Below are 19423 nucleotides of genomic sequence, written 5' to 3'. Positions count from 1 at the left end.
CCTAGCTGAGTTTCCGTGTTGTGGTTGGTGTATTCACCACTTCTATTTCCTGTAACCTATTTTGATTCCAGTCTTCTAAACAATGCTATGCTGTATTTATAACTGACTGCACTACATTAAATATGTATCCTGTCTCAAAGGTACATTATCCAAGAGAGAACCATTCCATTATGAATGGAGATCTGATCCCATTAGCAGGACAGACGGGGAAGCATTTGAAACACAAGGTCAGAGCATAAGGAAACCCTTGTGATATTCTAAATCAAGTTGTGGAGATTGTTCTTTAGCATTACAGGCTAAGGCACTATCTAGAAAAATGGCCAAATTGTCCAGCTGACCAGAATAATCCAAAAGCCCATCCAACAAGTGAAGGGAAACATTTAGTGTATGTCCACACTGCGAACAAAACAAAACAAAAAAACCCGCAACAGCAAATTTCAGAGTCCGAGTCTACAGACTTGGGCCCTGAGACTTGCTGCCGAGGATTTTTATTCCCCCACCCACCAAATGTTGACTACCCATGGTGGCTGCTAGACAAGCCAATGATCTGCACTTAAAAATCCTAAATCCAAGACTCTTAGTATGAAACCTGCTTCCAACTCGAACACCATTTTCTTGTAAATGCACAGAATGCAAATGATTTGCTCAACTGCTATATTCTTCTTCTGGTGCTGCTTAAGCAGTTCTGCCCCATATTGCACTGTAGAAAGAATTAATTATATAAGCTTCTACCTGCTGCAACTTGCTTTTGTGCCACTGACCTCCCCTGTCAGGGTCTTCTGCTCAAGGATGAACTTCAACCTACATTAGAGGCAATACGGGGAGCAATTGCCATTGGCAGCATTATGGAAGAAGGAGGCAGGAGGCCACTTTCATCCTCAGGCTGAATATCGAACACACCCAAGAATCCTTTTAAGTGTAGGCAAGACTGGATCAGGAGCTGGTCCTTGAAAGGACATGGATACAAAAATACAGCTTAGTTTAAAGAAATATCATTTATCTACCATAAATTAGGGTAACTTTATTCTCAGAAAAAACACTTTGGAAATCCAAGTTATCCTTTGACAACTCACCTTTAAAATGTTCCTAGCGTGCTCAGCCATATGGCTACACAGATATCATATGAAGGTAGCTAGAGGGCAGCTTGAGTCACAACTTTATTAAATACTCATTTCTGGGTGAAATTCAATGACCTCTTATGCAGGAAGTCAGACCAAGTGATCATAATGCTCCTTTTTAGCCCTAAAATCTATAAAAATGGATGCTTCCTGGCTTAAACATAGGTGCAAGATCACAGTATTAAGGGAGTGGGACTTATGCTGATTTAGAGCATAAACTGTTTCGACTTAGGGTATGTCTATACAGCAATAAAAGACCCAAGGCACAGCCATGGCAAGCCTGGTAACTCAGGCTTGTACTGGGGGTGGGGGGCTAAAAATTGCAGAGTAGACATTCAGGCTTGGGTGGAACCCTGGCTCCAACCCGAGCATCTACACTGCTGATTTTACCACCCCCAGCCCCGCCAGCCCGAGTCAACTGACCCAGGCTCTGAGACTTGGTGCCATGGGTTTTTTACTGCTGTGTATACATACCCTTAGAGCCCTAAATGGCTTGGCATCTGTCTTCCTGAGATGGCTCTCCCTGTGAAATACTACTGCAATTGCAGTCAGCACAGGCATTCTAGGCAGAGCTCCTTGTGTATGTAACGGAGGGAGCTGATCAGAGGACATACTTTGAGGACTCTTAACTTCAGAAATACACCCTTCTGCACAAAGCAGTCAAGACCTATAAGGCAAAGCTGGTCTCTGGGCGAATGTTTAGGATCTTGACAATGGTGTGGAATTCTTTACAGAGGGGTATGGATTCGCGTTTTCAGGAGTGACACAGGATGAAGAAGGTTGTATTTATGGATGGGCTATATCTGAGCAGAGAAGCCACTAGCTTGCTATCAGAATGGATAAAAGTCAATGTATTTAAATTAAATTTTTTCATTTAAATTAAATACAGGTTTGTTTATTAAAACTAAACCTATTTAAAATACATTTGAAACTGATACAATAATTTTATGCCTTAACATAGGTTATCAGAATAATTTAAAGTAAATACACAAAATATTAAGTCGTACATATTTGCTGCCAAGTTTTAAAGAAAGTTAAACCCTGAACTGGTGGATGTCAATGACTAAGCACCTGGAATCAGAGTTTGTTGAAGTGCTAAACCTGCTTTTGATAGCACTAGTCTCCTTCTGCAGGTGCAGAGATTATTTTCTTCATTTCAGTTTATTCAGCTAGCTCAAAGTTAAAAACTATTTGGAAGCTGAAAAAGCAGGAAAGCTTGTTTTCCTCTTCCAAAACTAAGGGCTTGTCTACACTAGCAATTTACAGCGCCACAACTTTCTCACTCAGGGGTGTGAAAAAACACCCCCGAGTGCAGCAAGTTTCAGCGCTGTGACGTGCCAGTGGAGGCAGGGCACCAGCGCAGAGAGCCATGCTCCCAGCACTGGTAGCTACGCCCCCTGTGGAGGTGGTTTTTTTAGAGCGCTTGGAGAGCTCTCTCCCAGCACTGCGCCGCGACCACACAAGGCACGTTAAAGCACGGTAGTGCTGCCAGTGTAGACTAGCCCTAAGTGTGAGAGAGTGTGAGAATTTCTAATTCTAAAATCCCGAAGGACACAGTAGCACACAGAAATATTTGAGTCAATTCACTAACTACAATTCACTAAATTATTAAACTACTGTTAGTTTTAAATGCAAAATTTGTTTTGGTACATTTTTCTTATGTTTCCAGCACATTGAAGGTAGGTTTATATAATAAAAGTTTTAAATGCTATTTTTGTACATTTTTAATTGCATTTCAATTTCCATCCAAATAGAACTTTACACAAATCACAAGTAAAAAATGTATCATCTAGAAAATAAGAAATGCACCATTCACCATTTTCTAACATAATAAAAAATGTTAACATTAAGAATCTGAATAAATGTAAATTAGTGTATACAGCTAATTACCAAAAAGAAACACCAATTTAACGCAAAGACTATATTTAGTTGGCAAGCAACATGTTTTCATCGTTACTAACCAATGAGCATCAACCCTTTTTTAGGAAAATAACTAAACGGTATAATGGCAATACGCAATTAAAAGTGATGATTTAAAACAATGTTTCCAGTGTGCTGATTTAAATAATTAGTAAAATCAGTGATTTAGATTGCTTTGATTTAAATCAATCCACCCTTCTTGCTTTGGCAAGTTTTGGATTAGTTTGACTCTTATCTTTTAGGGCTCAAAAAGCTTGGAACAGGCATTCTTTGTCTATCCTGAAGCTTAAACACGTAGAAGAATCTTATAAAATTATAATGTATATTATAATGTGATAGCACTTAGGAGTCCCAGTCCCTATTGTGCTAAGCACTGTACAAACGCACAACCAAAATATGATATCTGCCCCAAAGACCTTGCAAAGGATGACATACTGAAATTAATCAAGCCATTGTAATAAATCAAATGTAACTGTACAATCCCTGCTGGTAAAAGGGCCTGATCCTGTGAAGTACAGAGCACCGTATGAGGCTAATCGGAGGCTCCTAGCAGGATCAGGCCTAAAGATAGTAAATGTCCCTGCAAAACACTGAATGACTGGGGGAAAAAAATCAATAGCTCCTGTGAAAGCAACATTGAAAAATATCCCTTACTGCCATGGCAATATGCAGTAGTTTTCAACCTGAGGTCTGCAGACTCCTGGCGGTCCACATACTATGGCTAAGATTTCCAAAGAGGTCCACACCTCCATTTGAAATTTTTTAGGGGTCTGCAAATGTAAAAACGTGGAAAACCACTGAACTAGCATGACTGACCAGCCCTACAGATGAAATAATTGGACACTCTGGGCATCATCCAGTGGTATTACTAGCAAGGGCATCATCAATCTGTACCAATCTTGAAGCTGGCTTGTGTGATGTGGGCACATGTCCACTGAGAACTGAACTGAGATCACTAAATTTACTTCTCATAGGTCACTGAACTTCTGACAGATGGTAACTACCTTACGTCACTACACCAGGTTAATTTTTCCAATGGTGTATAGTGATAAAGGGCTCCATAATCACTGCCAATTCCCATCAGCCATCCATAGTGGTCTTAGAATGCTTTTTAATATTTGGAAAAACTTAAAGTTCTACTTACCAAAATGCAGTCCACCTTAGATTGTACAGTTTTGCTAGGGGGGAAAAGAAGAGAGAAGTCTCAGGTTAACCTATACAGCAATGAAATAAAATGTTACATAGTAGAATTTCCAACTGCTGTTATGCTGAGAAGCTACAAGCTTAATTCCTGGTTATTTATACAAGAATACTCATCCTGTAACTTTCTAGAAGAAATGTTTTCCGGAAATAGTTGTTACTTAAAACACAGGTTTTTTCTGACAAGGGATATAAATTTAATGCAATCTGATGCTGCAACTGGGAAACTTTATTCTGAGTTACTGAGTGGCTACCACTTCCACAAAGTGGCACTGACAGATGTTCATTATTTCTTGGGATTGGGCTTTGGGATGGTATTAAGTGTTTTTGCAACTGGTAACTGCTTCAGATTCATTTGATTTGTCCACCTATAAAAACAATTTAATTAAATCTTATTTGAAATATGAATTTCTGGTTGTCTTGGACAGCTTCTACAGTCAACTACACCTTTTTTTTTTTTACTGACAACTTAGTGTGTACAATAAATAACTGAGTCAATTTAATCTTACTACCTTTCAGCTGGTTACAGGAGGATGAGTGAGGGAAAAAGTAATGAGAGTCACATCACAAGTAATTTCACTTAACACCAGCTGGGCAAACCAGTCAATTGACTGTCTATTGTTTGACCAGGGCCAAATACTGTCAGATATTCCAGCAAGAGTGCCCTAGGGTAGGCGGCGGTGATGGTGTGATTGCATCACGGTGCCATTCTTTCATTTTTTTAGAACACTGCTTCACATTTTTTTGAATTAAAATAACTTAAGTAATTTTTAATTTTTTTTAATAATTAGGCATAAGTAAGGCTACATTTTAGTCACAGGTATTTTTAGTAAACGTCATAGACAGGGTCATGGGCAGTAAACAAAAATTCACGGCCCGTGACCTGTCCATGACTTTTACTATATACACCCCTAACTAAAAATTGGGCCAGGGGGCTGCAGGTGCTCTGGGAGGAGAGGGGGATGGCGCGGGGGCACCGCGGGTGCTGGAGGGGGTGGCCTGGGACCCCGGCTGGTGCTGGCGGGGGCAGCAGTGCACAGCCCGGGACCCCCACTGGTGCTGGGGGAGGAGGGGTGGGTGGCGGCACATGGCCCGGGACCCCTGCTGGTGCTGGGAGGGAGAGGGTTTGCAGGGCTAGAAGACTCCTTACCTGGCTCCGACCTGCATGTTCCTGCAGCTTCTATGGTGAGGGGCGGCCGGGGGGCTACTCCCGCCACAAACGCCAGCTCCGCAGCTCCCATTGGCTGGGAACCGCAGCCAATGCGAGCTGCGGGGGCAGCACCTGCAGGCATAGGCACCACGCAGAGATCCCTGGCCCCTCCGCCTAGGAGCTGCAGAGACATGCTGGTCAGAACCCAGGAGGCTCCCCCGCCAAGTGCCACCCCGCACCCCAACCCTTTGCCCGAGCCCTGGGCCCCCTCCAACATACCCAAAGTGCTGCTGGTCCAGGGGCTGCCCAAGCCAGCACTGGCCACTGAAGAAGTCACGGTGGTCACAGAAAATCACGGAATCTGTGACTTCAGTGACCTCCGTGACAGACACGCAGCCTTAGGCATAAGAATCTAAGCCTAAGCCTACTGTAGAACATGAAGTCTACAAATTTACATCGGCACAGCTGCACTGCTGTAGCACATCTGGTGAAGACACTAATCGATGGGAAATCTCTCTCCCATTGGCTTAATAACTCCACCTCTGTGAGGGCAGTAGCTATGTTGGCAGGAGAAGCTGTCCCATCAACACAGCGCTGTCTACACGGGATTAAATTTTGGTGGATTTTTCACACCACTGACCAATGTCGTGATACCAAAGTATGTATGTAGCGTAGACCAAGCCTTACACTTCGTTACTGTTCTACTGAATTAGTCCTTTAAGATATTTGACCATTTTTGACAATATCTGACGAATATTTGACCTGTCAATTGACTAGTTATTTCTAGAACGATCAAATGACCAACCCTAAGTAAACATGCCCAAAAAAATGCACTCTGGGGAATCTAGTCTACTTTATCCCATAAGTGACTCTAACACTTCCAAATACAGTCATGTACTTCATGCTGACTCTACAGCCTATGGAAGCCAGTTGGATATTTACCATTGGCATCAATGAAAGCAGGCACACGCCTCTAAGATATAACACTAGATACTTAATTTCTGGATAACTAATAAACAAGTATTAAACTAAAAGTTTCAAAATTCAGTGAACAACTTTGCTCCCACTGAAGTCAATGGTGGCATGAATTAGATCCTAACTCCAAAGCTCGTTAGCTCAGCATGGCAGGAACAAGACCTACTGTGATCAGACTTATTTTCCTCACATGCAAGTGCCAGGGCAGAAAAGAATGGCTAGAGAAAGCAATCACTAGAGATAATTTAAGTCAACAGTAAGAAATAAGTAAACCAAAAATAGAAAATGGCTCGGTTACAAGTTTGGTCACAGAGACCCCCTTGGGACTATCACCTGACGTGCTGGAATTACCTCTGAGCCCATTTTCCCTGCCAGCCTGGGACTTCCAGAACACTGCCTTGTTGAGCCAGTCATGCTAGCCTGCTGCAAAACAGACCCAGGTCTAGTCCATGCCCCCAAAGCTGTAGACTTTAACTAAAAACTGCTCAGCAGGTTACCTATCCCCAGCTCCCAATGGGATCCAAACCCCAAATAAATCCATTTTACTCTGTATAAAGCTTATACAGGGTAAATTCATAAATTGTCTGCCCTCTATATCACTGATAGAGAGAGATGCACAGCTGTTTGCTCCCCCAGGTATCAATCACTTACTCTGGGTTCATTAATAAACAAAAGAGATTTTATTAAGTATAAAAAGTAGGATTTAAGTGGTTTCAAGTAATAAAAGACAGAACAAAGTAAGTCACCAAGGAAAATAAAGCAAAAACACGCAAGTCTAAGCCTAATACATTCAGAAACTGATTAGAGGTAAAAATCTCACCCTCAGAGTTATTCCAATGAACTTATTTCACAGACTAGACTCCTTCCTAGTCTGGGCCCACTCCTTTCCCCTGGTATAGTCCTTGTTAGTTCCAGCAGACATCTTAGGTGGAAAGCAGGGGTGTTCTCATGACTGGCAGCCTCTTTGTCCTGCTCCACCCCTTTTATAGCTTTGGCACAAGGTGAGAATCTTTTGTCTCTCTGGGTCCCCACCCCTCCTTCTAAATGGAAAAGTACCAGATTTAAGATGGATTCCAACTTCATGTGACATGGTCACATGTTCTGTGAGACTCCAGCCTCCATTCTTTCTGGGCTGGCCCACACTACACAGGAAGGTTTACAAGTAAACAGAGCCATTTACAGTTCATTGATTCTGAAGCACCCTTAATGGCTTTCACTTAATATGTTTACATTAGTAATACAAGTTTATATGACAGGTTTCAGAGTAGCAGCTGTGTTAGTCTGTATCCGCAAAAAGAAAAGGAGTACTTGTGGCACCTTAGAGACTAAAATTTATTTGAGCATATGCTTTCGTGAGCTACAGCTCACTTCATCCAATCCAATGAAGTGAGCTGTAGCTCACGAAAGCTTATGCTCAAATAAATTTGTTAGTCTCTAAGGTACCACAAGTACTCCTTTTCTTTTTACAAGTTTCTATCTTATTCTCCTAACTCCATAGAAATAATACATGCAAACAAATATATTATAAGCTCAGTAGATTATAAACTTTGTAATGATACCTTACAAGAGACCTTTTGCATAAAGCATATTCCAGTTACCTCATATTCACATTTATAAGCATATTTTCATAAAGTACATGGAGTGCAAGATCACAGGCTCCACTATCTGACTTTTGTATTGGGAGCTGGATCTTACTGGCACAACCACCATTGCTACAACGGACGTTCTGAGACATCAAACCAAAGAAGCAAGAACCAGTGTTGTCATCTTGCCAGGTAGCTTAGTTTTCTCATTTTGGTGCTCAAAAAAGGCCTAATATTTATGCTGCAGGGGTCACTGTTGCTACTGAGGACTGCCCCTCCTCATGCAAGATTGGTATTTGGCTGGAGGGCCAAGAGAAATAACTAGAAAGGGGCAATAGAAGCTCCCATGGGTAAAGGTAGCTAGTAATGCCACTGATGCTGTCCACACATCTGTTCGCTGCCTACTTTTGTTCCAGAGGCCACTTAAGGAACTGCTGTCAATGGGATCAAGGCATGGAAAGAGCCAGCTGTGTTCCAAAGGGCTTAGCAGTGACCTCTTATTATATCTGCTGGTGGCTGTCAAATGGGTAGACACACTGATGAGAAACTTCCAAGGAAGGGGGTGAAGCAGATCTACCTGAAACTTCTCAGGCTACATCAACACTTACCATGCCACTTAGTCTATATACTAAGTTGGGGAAGAGGGAGAGGGGCAATCTGACTACTGTACTGCCTATAACCTTGGTTGTCTTATTAGGAGGTCTAATGACAAAGAGACACTAAATGTGGTAATACCTGGAGAGAAATTATTCCTTCAGATGATTACAGACCTCACCTTAAGGGACCAATCTGGCCAGGAGAGGTTGCTGATCTAATGGGAGCCCAATGCACTGCCATGTGGGGAAAAATCAGACTTGAGCCTGCATATGACTCTCTCTCCAGACTGACTGACTAAGCAGTGTGCTCTTTCAGGAAAAAGGCAGAGAGCACCTCACTATCATTAGGCAACTCTCTAAAAAAATCTCTGGGCTGATGCACAGTGCAGCACTGCTGAATTCTGTCAAGCTCTCCTTTCTCGGGGGAGGTTTGCAATAACATTTGTTTCTTGTGTGGGAGCAGGAAGGGAAGTGGAAGTGGACCCCCAGACCCCATTACACCAATCTAAGGCTGTTAAAAGGCATATTACCAAGCCACCATCTCCTCCAAGAGAAAAGTTTGAAAATGTCAGGACTCAATTTGCTGTCTGGAAAGCACAGAACAGCAGAGTGCAAAGAGGGGAGCACTTGGCTCTACTGAAGTCCTTTACCTCACGTACAAAAAAACTCAAACGGTTTTGCACTCTTCTAGCGCTGACCTCTACTTCCATAAGAGCTCATCAAAATTCTCCTGACCTGCCTCTGAAAAGTTCTGCAACACAAGAATAACGGGCACAGGTAATATCAGCCGGTTAACTTAACACGTCATGTGGGTATTGTCAGCTGATAGGGCAAAGTTCCCATAAGCTACATATAGCTGATTGGTGGCACACAAAGCATGGTAAAAGAAAAGGAGTACTTGTGGCACCTTAGAGACTAACAAATTTATTTGAGCACAAGCTTTCGTGAGCTAGAGACTAACAAATTTATTTGAGCATAAGCTTTCGTAGCTCACGAAAGCTTATGCTCAAATAAATTTGTTAGTCTCTAAGGTGCCACAAGTACTCCTTTACTTTTTGCGAATACAGACTAACACGGCTGCTACTCTGAAACAAAGCATGGTTATGCATACGTAACCTGGTCTGCAAGCACATGCCCTGAGAGGCAAGTAAAACACTGGCCAAAAAAAAAAAAAATCCTGTCTGTTAGGGTATCTATTAACAGCAGTGAGCAGTTAGTTATATGAATGTCCAGTTCTGCATTCCTTAGCCTCACAAAGAGACACCGTATGCTACAGCTTAATATAGACAATCTAAAACTTCCATCCTAGCTGATATCTCAGAGTTATAGACTAATCCTGCAAAATCTTTGTTTACTTGCATGAGTGGCTCTACTGCCATACAGTGGGACCATTCATGTGAGCATTAAGCATAAGCAACTTTTTGGAACCAGGGCCCTTCAGTGGTGGCGAGTTATATGGGCCTGTGGTGCCCGTGCTCCAGCAAATTCAGGGCCTGGGGGTCCGGCTCCACCAATGTTCGGGATCAGGTCTCTGCCCTGGCCCCACCTGCTGCCCCATGTGCCTCCCCTGGAGCATCCCTACCTGCACCCTGGGCAGCAGGTAGCTGCCATGACACTCCATGCTGTGCTCCCTCACTGGCCGCTGCCAGCTACAAAAGGGAGTGGTACCAGCGGCAGGCTGAGACAGTCACCACCTGCAGAGGGAGAAGGGGAGGAGGCGCACACGTGATGGCAGCCCTCCCCCCACCACAGGGGAGGCGCGGGGGCTTCCTGGACCTGAGAGGGCCCAGCTCCTAGGAACATGTGTAGTGACAATGCCAGGTGAGTGTGCCGCCGAAGGAGGGAGAAGGGGGCCCCCCTCCTGGAGCTCACTGCTGCTGGCGGGGAGAGGGCTAGGGATACTGTGGAGTCCTCCTCTCTGGCCCCAGCCCCGGGGCAGCCTGCCTGCACCCCAAACTCCTCATCCTCAGCCCCACCCCAAAGCCCGCACCCCCAGCCAGAGCCCTCAACCCCCTCCTGCACCGTGAACCCCTCATCCCTGGCCCCACCCTGCAGCCCTCACCCCCACACCTCAACCCTCTGCCCTGACCCTGAGCCCCCTCCCACACCCCAAAACCCTCATCCCCAGCCACACCCCAGAGCCGCCCACCCCCACCTCCATTGTGCAATATAGGGAAACTGTTAAATGCTTACTGTTTCCAGTCCATTTTTATATTATTTAAAAATATATATATTGGGGGGGAGGGGGAAGAGCCAGGAAAAGACTTGGACCTGTTCTGGGCAACACCAAAAAATTATACAAACCTGCCACCCCGGGGCCCTTTGATTGTAAAGTTGTTGGAACAAGGACGTTAGCCTTGTGTCTCAAGTGCCATGTACACTTAAGAAACTATAAAACGTACAGTATCTCCATTAGGTCAGGGAATAAAAAGCAACAAGCCTAGCAACAGGGATGATGGTGAAACAGTCGACCTAGTTAGAACAGACTTACTACCTTTGTCTACTACTTACCTTTCAAATAAACCAGCAAAGGGAAAACAGCTATTTCTTGAAAACTTACCTCGAAATTATTCTACAAATAACTATTAGTCTGTGGCTACTTAGATTGTGCATGTATGATCTGTACAGTGCATGTATTAGCTAAATCAGGGGTTGGCAACCTATGGCACGCATGCCAAAGACGGCATGTGAGCCCATTTTTAATGGCACACTTCTGCCTGCCGGGTCCCAGCCACCTGCCCCGGTCAGCCCGCTGCCGAACCCAGGCCGAGACCCCGGCAGGCAGCAGCATGCCCTTAAAAATCCTGCCTGCCCCGACCCGCTCTTCTCTGCCCCCCCGCAGCGGCAGGGTGAAGAAGCTTGGTCCTGTCGGCTGCTGCTGCAGAGCAGGCAAGTTCCCTCCTCCCCCGCCATGCTGGGTTCCTGCCCCTCCTCCTCTCCCACCCTGCTGCCGCTCAGCTGATGGCCCTTGCGGGAATGGGGGAGAAGCGGAGCCCTGCAGGGTGTTTGCTGCTCCTGGGAGGAGGCAGAGAAGAGGTGGGGAGGAGGCGGTGGGAAAGGGGGGGTGGAATCAGGGCATATCCCCTCCAGCCCCCTGCCATGAGCCACTCAGGGCGAGGGGCTGGGAGTACCCCCACAACCTCAGCTCTCTGCCCTGACCCCTACACCCCCCTCACACACACACCCAGCCCTCTGCCCTGACCCCTGCACCCCCTCACACACACCCAGCCCTCTGCTCTGACCCCTGCACCCCGCTCACACACACCCAGCCCTCTGCCCTGACCCCTGCACCCCGCTCACACGCCCCCAGCCCTCTGCCCTGACCCCTGCACCCCACTCACACGCCCCCAGCCCACTGCCCTGACTCTTGCACCCCCCTCACATGCCTACAACCCTCTGCCCTGACTCCTGCACCCCCTCACATGCCTCCAACCCTCTGCCCTGACTCCTGCACCCCCTCACATGCCTCCAACCCTCTGCCCTGACTCCTGCACCCTCCTCACACACTCCCAGCTCCCTGCCCTGACTCCTGCACGCCCTCACATGCCCCCAGCCCCCCCCACCCCATGTCCTGACTCTTGCACCCCCCACATTCCCACCCCCACCCTGAGCACCAAATGGGAGCTCCTGCACCCTCACCCCCTCACATTCCCACCTGCACCCCTCACAACAAATGGGAGCTGTCCAGGTAAGCGCTCCACCCCCAAACCTCCTGCCCCAACCCTGAGCCCCCTCCCTCATTCTAGCTCCTGGCCAGACCCTACACCCCAACCCCCAGCCTGCTCCTTCACCCCCAGCCCTGTGCTCAGTGCACTCCCACCCTCAGCTCAGTGCAGAGAGAGAGGAAGAGAATGGGCTAGAACCAGGGAGAAGGTAGGTACCCACTCTATATGGGCAGGGCTGGGATCCCAGACCAGCACCGGACTGAGCGGGGCCGGCAGCTGGGACCCTGGCTGGCAGGAGCTGGCGGACGGAATCCCAGACTGGCAGTGGGCTGAGCCGCTCGGCCCACTGCCGGTCTGGGGTTCTGGCTGCCGGCCCCTTGCCAGTCGGGGTCCTGGCCGCAGGCCCCGCTCAGCCTGCTGCCGGACTAGGTGAACGGAACCCCAGGCTGGCAGTGGGCTGAGCGGGCCGGCGGCATAAGATCAGCATTTTAATTTAATTTTAAATGAAGCGTCTTAAACATTTTTAAAACCTTGTTTACTTTACATATGACAATAGTTTAGTTATATAATATACAGACTTATAGAGAGAGACCTTCTAAAAAACGTTAAAATGTATTACTGGTACACGAAACCTTAAATTAAAGTGAATAAATGAAGACTCAGCACACCACTTCTGAAAGGTTGCCGACCCCTGAGCTAAATATTACTGCTAAATAACTGCAATGTTTGTACTGAATTTTATAATAACCGAGGGCTTCATCCAGTCTACTTTCCTGTGAGACTGCTGGCAGCTGTTACCTCAGCAGACCTCCCGAGACTGTGAGACTGCTGGCAGCCCCCAAAAAACATGGTTATTGTCAGCTGGATTGGGCCCTATATGCGATAATTGCTAATGTAAGCAGAGTCAGGATGAGCTCCACTCTGACATCTGGTGGTGAGGTGTGGCAAGTTGTGGAAAAGAACTTCAAAGGCTGAACTCATTTGCATAGGCACACCCACCCCGCCTAGAATGAGCCCATAGCTGCCCAAGTGGTCACTTTGGCTGCTGTAGGATCCCCACTGTCTCCGTTATTGGGGCAGGAATAATAAATTGTTATTATCCTGATTATGGGAATCAAGGACAGTGGAACTGTACTTGGCCTTTTGTTATGATGGAGGGACTCGCCATCAACTAAGTAGCACTCGCTAGGCAAGGGACATGGGTTCCAAAACTCTGTGAATTGAGAGAGGTTGGAGACAGCTATTAGTACCTGGTGGTTTGCGCTCCTTTGTGAGAGCCTGAAACATCAACTACATCTCTGTTTCTCTCCACTGTAGAACATCAGAGCTAAGTTTGGGTTTATTAGGAGTCTAGCTACAGGTGCTGAGCTGAATTCACTTTGGCCTTATGGTGCACCAGCACTAAAGCTCCTACTACTACAAGCTGAAATCACTGAGCACTGTGTTCAGTAGTGGGGAGCCTGAAGATCCATTGTGGAGCGGAGCAGTTTGCGGGACACTGGAGCTGCTTGTGGAGCAGAGTGGTTTGTGGGACGGCTCATGGGGCGGATTGGAGTGAAGCCCTATGGAGCTGCAGGGCAGTCAGCTTCAGATTATGTAAGGTGCCCTTTACCTCTTCCCCCCCCCCCTCACCTCCCCACCACACACATTTTCACCCAGACTAGGGAGTAACACTCTGCAGATGAACTTTTGAACTCTGGGGCTGGACTTTTGGGTTGTTGGACTCAAGAACCCAAGGGAAAGGACATGGCCCAATTTGCTGGGGTGGGTCCTTGCTCATGGTTTGGTTGATGAACCCTAGTTGTGGTGTTTTCCCAATTTAATGCTGATGTCGTTTACCTCGTGTTATTAAAGATTCTCTGCTACACCGAGACTCTGTGCTTGCGAGAGGGGAAGTATTGCCTCTTTGAGGCGCCCAGGTGTGAGTGTAAGATTTTCCCAGGTCACTGGGTGGGGGTTCGAACCAGTTTTGCATTTGCTTTGATGTGTGCTGTGTACTGAACCCAGCCCTTGCTGCTATCAACTCGGCCTGGCAGAAGGGTTACACTAACATTTGGAGTCTGTGATCCAGGCGCTTTGCTACATGTCTCACAACAGGTGCAGGAGAGTAGAGAGGTGATGGATGCTCTCACTAATGAAAATAACCATTTGAATCTATTAATGACCTAAGCCCATCTGAAAACTAAATACAGAACTAAAATTATCAACCACAACTAGCATTGCTTCTCCTGGACAGCTGCTTCTAGAAGCAGTATCTGGAGGTCCAAAAAAATCTTAGTGAAGTTAAAATGAACTAATCTACTTAATAGGGGAAGTCATCTTTAGATGACTGCTTGAACTAAACTGTCTTAAAATTAATTAAAAGTTAACTACCCTCATATCTGAAAGCTTCAGTCTGTTTTGTGATTGACAAACTGATTATTCTAACAACTGCATTGGGTTGACAGCTTTAAAAACTTTCAGTTTGGTATAAAACTCGCAGTTATAAAACTATGAAAATCAAAATATACAAAAATGCCAATAGGGACACCACCATAATCAATAGTACAACTTCCCATAGTAGATACTGTTATGTAGATTGCTTACATGAAATCAAAGATACAGAAATTATGTTCACAAACAGATATTCAACAAGACAGTATACTATCCTCTGTATGAAGAAAATCCCATTTAAATTAGAACTTTGTGCAAAAACAAAAACTCAAGGCTATAGTGTGGTCCAAGTCAGGTATTAGAAACCTAAAGCAGTGTCAATAACCATCAATTTAAACGCTTGTCAAAAAAACAAGAGTCCACTTGCTATACTATGAAGCTTAGAAAAACTTAATTATGATCAAATAGAATAGAATGTGAGGCTAAAAAAGGCTGAGGAAGCACCGTGTAAGACAGAAGCTGCTTTTTAGAATGACTGCATTGAGAATGAAGTAGGCTTCTAGTTCTGTGTTTTATTCAGAGATAAATGTGTGGGGTTTTTGTTGTGTTTGTTTGTTTGTTTATCATTTTTAACTGTATTGGCTATGTAGTTCAGGTTGAGTGCCATTTTATTGTAAACCCTTCCAGTCAATCATAACTGTCTCAATTATTTAACTTTGGAGTTAAAATATCTCAGGACTAAGGTAAAGTTTTCAGAAAAGACTAAGTAGCCCAATTTTTCAGAAATGACAAACACTTAAGAATATAAATCATGTTGACCTTCAATTAGACAAACTCCTAACTCATTCTTGAAAATGAGACTGCATATCTAAAAAGCTTTGCCCCTTGTCTCTACCCAGAGTGTTTTTAATGAAGAAAATCAGTTATATGAAAGGTGAATGCATAGTTCTTTCAGTGAGCTGTTTGTGCTCTGACTCAAATATGACTTCATTTTAATGGATTTGGCATGAACATAATGCAGAATGAAGAATGTGATCTTCGCTAAGTTTGCAGAGGTGGGTGTAGGTAAATAGTTAAAATATTCTTACAAAGTTTTATAGGGTCAGATTCTGTCTCCCTGGCTCAGGTAAAATAGTACCTTGGTCAATGAGTAGTAACAGTGATGTTACTACACTGAGTCAGGTGGGAATACTGAGCAGCGGTAGCAGAATCTAGGACATAATACACTGAGCACGCTGCATATAGCTGAGCCCACCTAGCCACAAGGGATTTGTGAGGACTTCAAGACTTAGGGAGAGCAGAAGGGGAAGTGGTTGGGAAATGTTACTCACTCAAACTTTACTGGCTATTGCCTAGTATCTTCATAAACCCTCTCAAAACTTGTGCAATCACTGACACTAACCCCTATCAACTCAAATGGCAAAGCAGTTCATAAAAATGTTATAGCTAACGGTGTAACAAATTCATACTGCAGATATACACAAGCACCCTGGGATCAATAAATTCCGAAACACTGGTCTTTACAACAGAGAATTTCAACTGCATAAACTTACTGACTCTGTAGTCCTACACACTGACTTGGACTGTCCCAGGTTGGTACTGGACGCTGCAGCACAGAGAGGGAGGACTCATTCATTCCCCCAGACAGCATCTGTACATGGGATAGGGCCAGGGGATTCATATCTTCCTCACACAAACCCAAAGGGGATGCTCCATGGGTACCCCTCCCCATGACTTCCTCTTGTGAGAGGGAGACCTCCCCTCCCAGAGCAACGTACTGTTCTGTGATAGCCATGTGTTAATGAATGAGTTGCATTTGTTTTCTTGCCCAGTAGAAATGCTCTATAAAGTTGCATGGGACACCTGCACTAGACTCTTAATCCTGTTGTTTCACTCCCTGAGGCCTCTTTATAGATACGAACAACAGAAATCCACTAACTTGCAGCCTATGGTCCTGTCAGATCTCTGAAGTTAAACAATATTGAGTGAGATGCCTGTCTTCCTTGCAAGACACAGGTATCCTTTCCTGCAGTGCTGGTCGAATTCCCTCTCTCACTGTCAAGTTCTTTGTAAAACTAAATCTTACCCAAGTCAGCCAACAGTTAAGATTCCCACAGACTAAGCCTGTTCATAAACTCTACTTTAAAAAAACTCCTAACACAAGATTCCTGCACAAAAAAGCTGACAAAGTAAGGGCTTGATCCCACAAAGTCTACTCCCATGCCTAATCACCACTGAATTCAATGTATTTGCTCACAAGTAAAGACATGAATAGGGTTTTTCAGGACTGGGCACTAAATCATAAGTGACTTACGGTCCTACAGTTGTGGTGCAAGAAATCTTAACAGATTGCCTATATTAAGCCTTAGAAAGCCAAATGGGTCACTTTTCATTAGACTCTTGCATGCAGGGGCAATGTTAGTATAGTCTGTTAAAGGAACTAGACATCCTGTTATTTAGTCCACTTCTGCAAGCGGCTTGCATAAGCACAGAGCATGTTTCTGAAACCAGGTTGTGTGCATAGCCATACTCTGTATGCATACAACTCCCACGCACTCACTGTGTCTGATTAATATGGCCCCAAAGTACAAACATCTCATCCCTGCTACCTGCTAGTCCCACGCTCCATTCTATCATGAAGACAGGACACGGTTCCTGATCAGATAGCATGGAGTCATCACTGTAGGTCTGCAAAGCAGCACTGATTTTCCAAAGTACCTATATTCGGCTATATTACACTGCATATACCAATACGCAATAAGAAAAGATTATGCAAGCTACAATACATACCTTTTGCAATAGTAACTTATGTGTCTAGTATTGTATGGTGGATATATCAGAGAACCTACCTTGTTCAAGTCAGCCAACCTTAATGAATAAAGTTTGTAAGTACAACTCAGACTGATGGTCTCACACACACTTTCTATTCCCTATATTGTCTACCCATTATTCAGTGCCTGAAGGATTCGCTTCACAGAAATATACAAGACAGCTTTCCCTGAATGCCTTTACCCATCTTTTACATTGCTAAAGGACAGGAACAAAGCAATCTAGGCTGTCCTAAGTTTACATGCTTCTAATTATGGGATGGATACAGAGGTTTGGACTTCTCCCTTTTAATTTACTAAAATTTTAAGGGAAAAATCTAACTGCAAAAAAAGGACAGAAAAAGTTGAAGAGGTAGGAAGCCTGCTGTTAGGTATAAGGATACCTAGTCTAGGGAGTCAGACACAGCACAGGCATACATGGGATAGGAAAACAAGGTTCTAAATATCATGAATGAATAACTAGTCAGAGCCTTATTATTATCATCATCTTAGACACTAAACTTTACAGGCATGTGTTTCTTTAGTGCCAGTGTGCAAGGTTCTGCAAAATCAAATATGCAAAATTCTAGCACATACGTAGGTTAAGTAGGCTAGCCACCTAACAGATAAGAATTTGAGCCTCATCTAACTTCCTTTGGGGGGAAAAAAACCTCAGGGCCAGATTTTGAGCTCTTCTGAGAGATGCAGCCCAGAGGAAAGCAAGGCAAAGGTACAGCTACACCTTCTTCTACCTCCAACACATGCCCAGCCTCCTATGCCAGAGCTTGCAAGGAAGGACTGGTGTAGGGTGTTCTTGGCTGGGCACACATGCTTCTCACACATCAGGAGAATTCTCATCCTTTCCCCCCTTGCAGTTCATATAAGGCCCCTATATTCTACTCATATGCTATATAGTAGCTAGAATCTTCCCCAATATTTCTACTCTGGTGGCTGAAAAGAGAACCTTTCAAATGTGAACTGAGTGCAAACCAAAGTATAAACTGAATGTTGTAGCTGTTGCCAAAGAGACACTTTGGTCACATGGCCTTTTAAGAATCATTCAGCTATGAAAGAACTCATCACCTCCTACTGCATCAGGCATTTGTTCCCCTCCTATGATCCCCAAGAGCCACTGTCAAATTATTTAACAGTAGTGTCTGGGAAGTCTTAAAAGGCTAAATGCACCCCATCTATAGTCTTTGAACCAATGAGGTTTGTTGTCCAGTAGCCACAGGGGCCATTTTAGTGTGAACACACTCTTTCCTCCCCCTCTGATCTTGAGCTTTATTTTCTGTTTCGCTTCCCTGTCTCCTTACCTCTTGCAAACTCTTGTTAGTGTTTTCAAACAGAATGATATACCCATGGAAATTTACCAGATCGATAGAAGCAAACATCAACAATGTTTATCGTTTATAATGAATGTCATGTTGGGGAAAGCCATACTGAGAAATAAGGAACTTTTTATGTGCTATATCTTTAACCTGAGCACAGACTGAAACAACTCCCTTTGGGATAGGCCTAACAGTCTTCTCTAGAATTCTAACCAGGTTTAACAGCAATAATTAAACCATTAAAAAGATACCTATTTATCCTCATCCTGCATGCTTTGTTTAAGAGCCAAATTCTGCAAACATCTGTAACAGTGGTGTAATGCTTAATACCGTAAGTTGTCCTATTAAAGGCAATGGGACTTCTCACATTAGGTAAGCACTATCCCGCACTAGCAGTTGCAGGATTAGGCCCATAATTTTTAACCTTACCAAATCAGTCTACTTGTCTTGCATATAACCTTCTCTTTAGAAGTGTAATGAAATGTTAAAATGCAACCAGGGATAATCAGAGGAAAAATTCTGAAGCCACTGCCTATATATGTTGATACCCAACTAACAGATATTCACACAGGGCATGTTACATTCTCTGGCACAGCTCACACTACTAGTGGTAGTAGTATTCAACTAGCTGTAAAAAAAAAAACCAAAAAACACACTTTTTGCCAGTCATTGTTCCAAAATTTTGCCACATATATCTGAAATATT

General features: G+C 44.4%; 1 protein-coding gene across 1 annotated transcript in view; it reads right to left on the bottom strand.

The window, feature by feature from the left end:
- The window catches only part of RFX7 (regulatory factor X7), a 118126-nt gene that overhangs the window by 61027 nt on the left and 37676 nt on the right, over window positions 1-19423 (bottom strand). Inside the window, exon 2 of the mRNA XM_075133065.1 lies at window positions 4183-4216. Within this exon, the coding sequence (XP_074989166.1) occupies window positions 4183-4216 (34 nt within the window). The remainder of the gene's footprint in view (window positions 1-4182; window positions 4217-19423) is intronic.

The sequence above is a fragment of the Caretta caretta genome, chromosome 10, assembly GCF_965140235.1.
Source record: "Caretta caretta isolate rCarCar2 chromosome 10, rCarCar1.hap1, whole genome shotgun sequence".
Classification (NCBI taxonomy): Eukaryota; Metazoa; Chordata; order Testudines; family Cheloniidae; genus Caretta; species Caretta caretta.
This window is presented reverse-complemented; position numbering and strand designations above follow the sequence as displayed.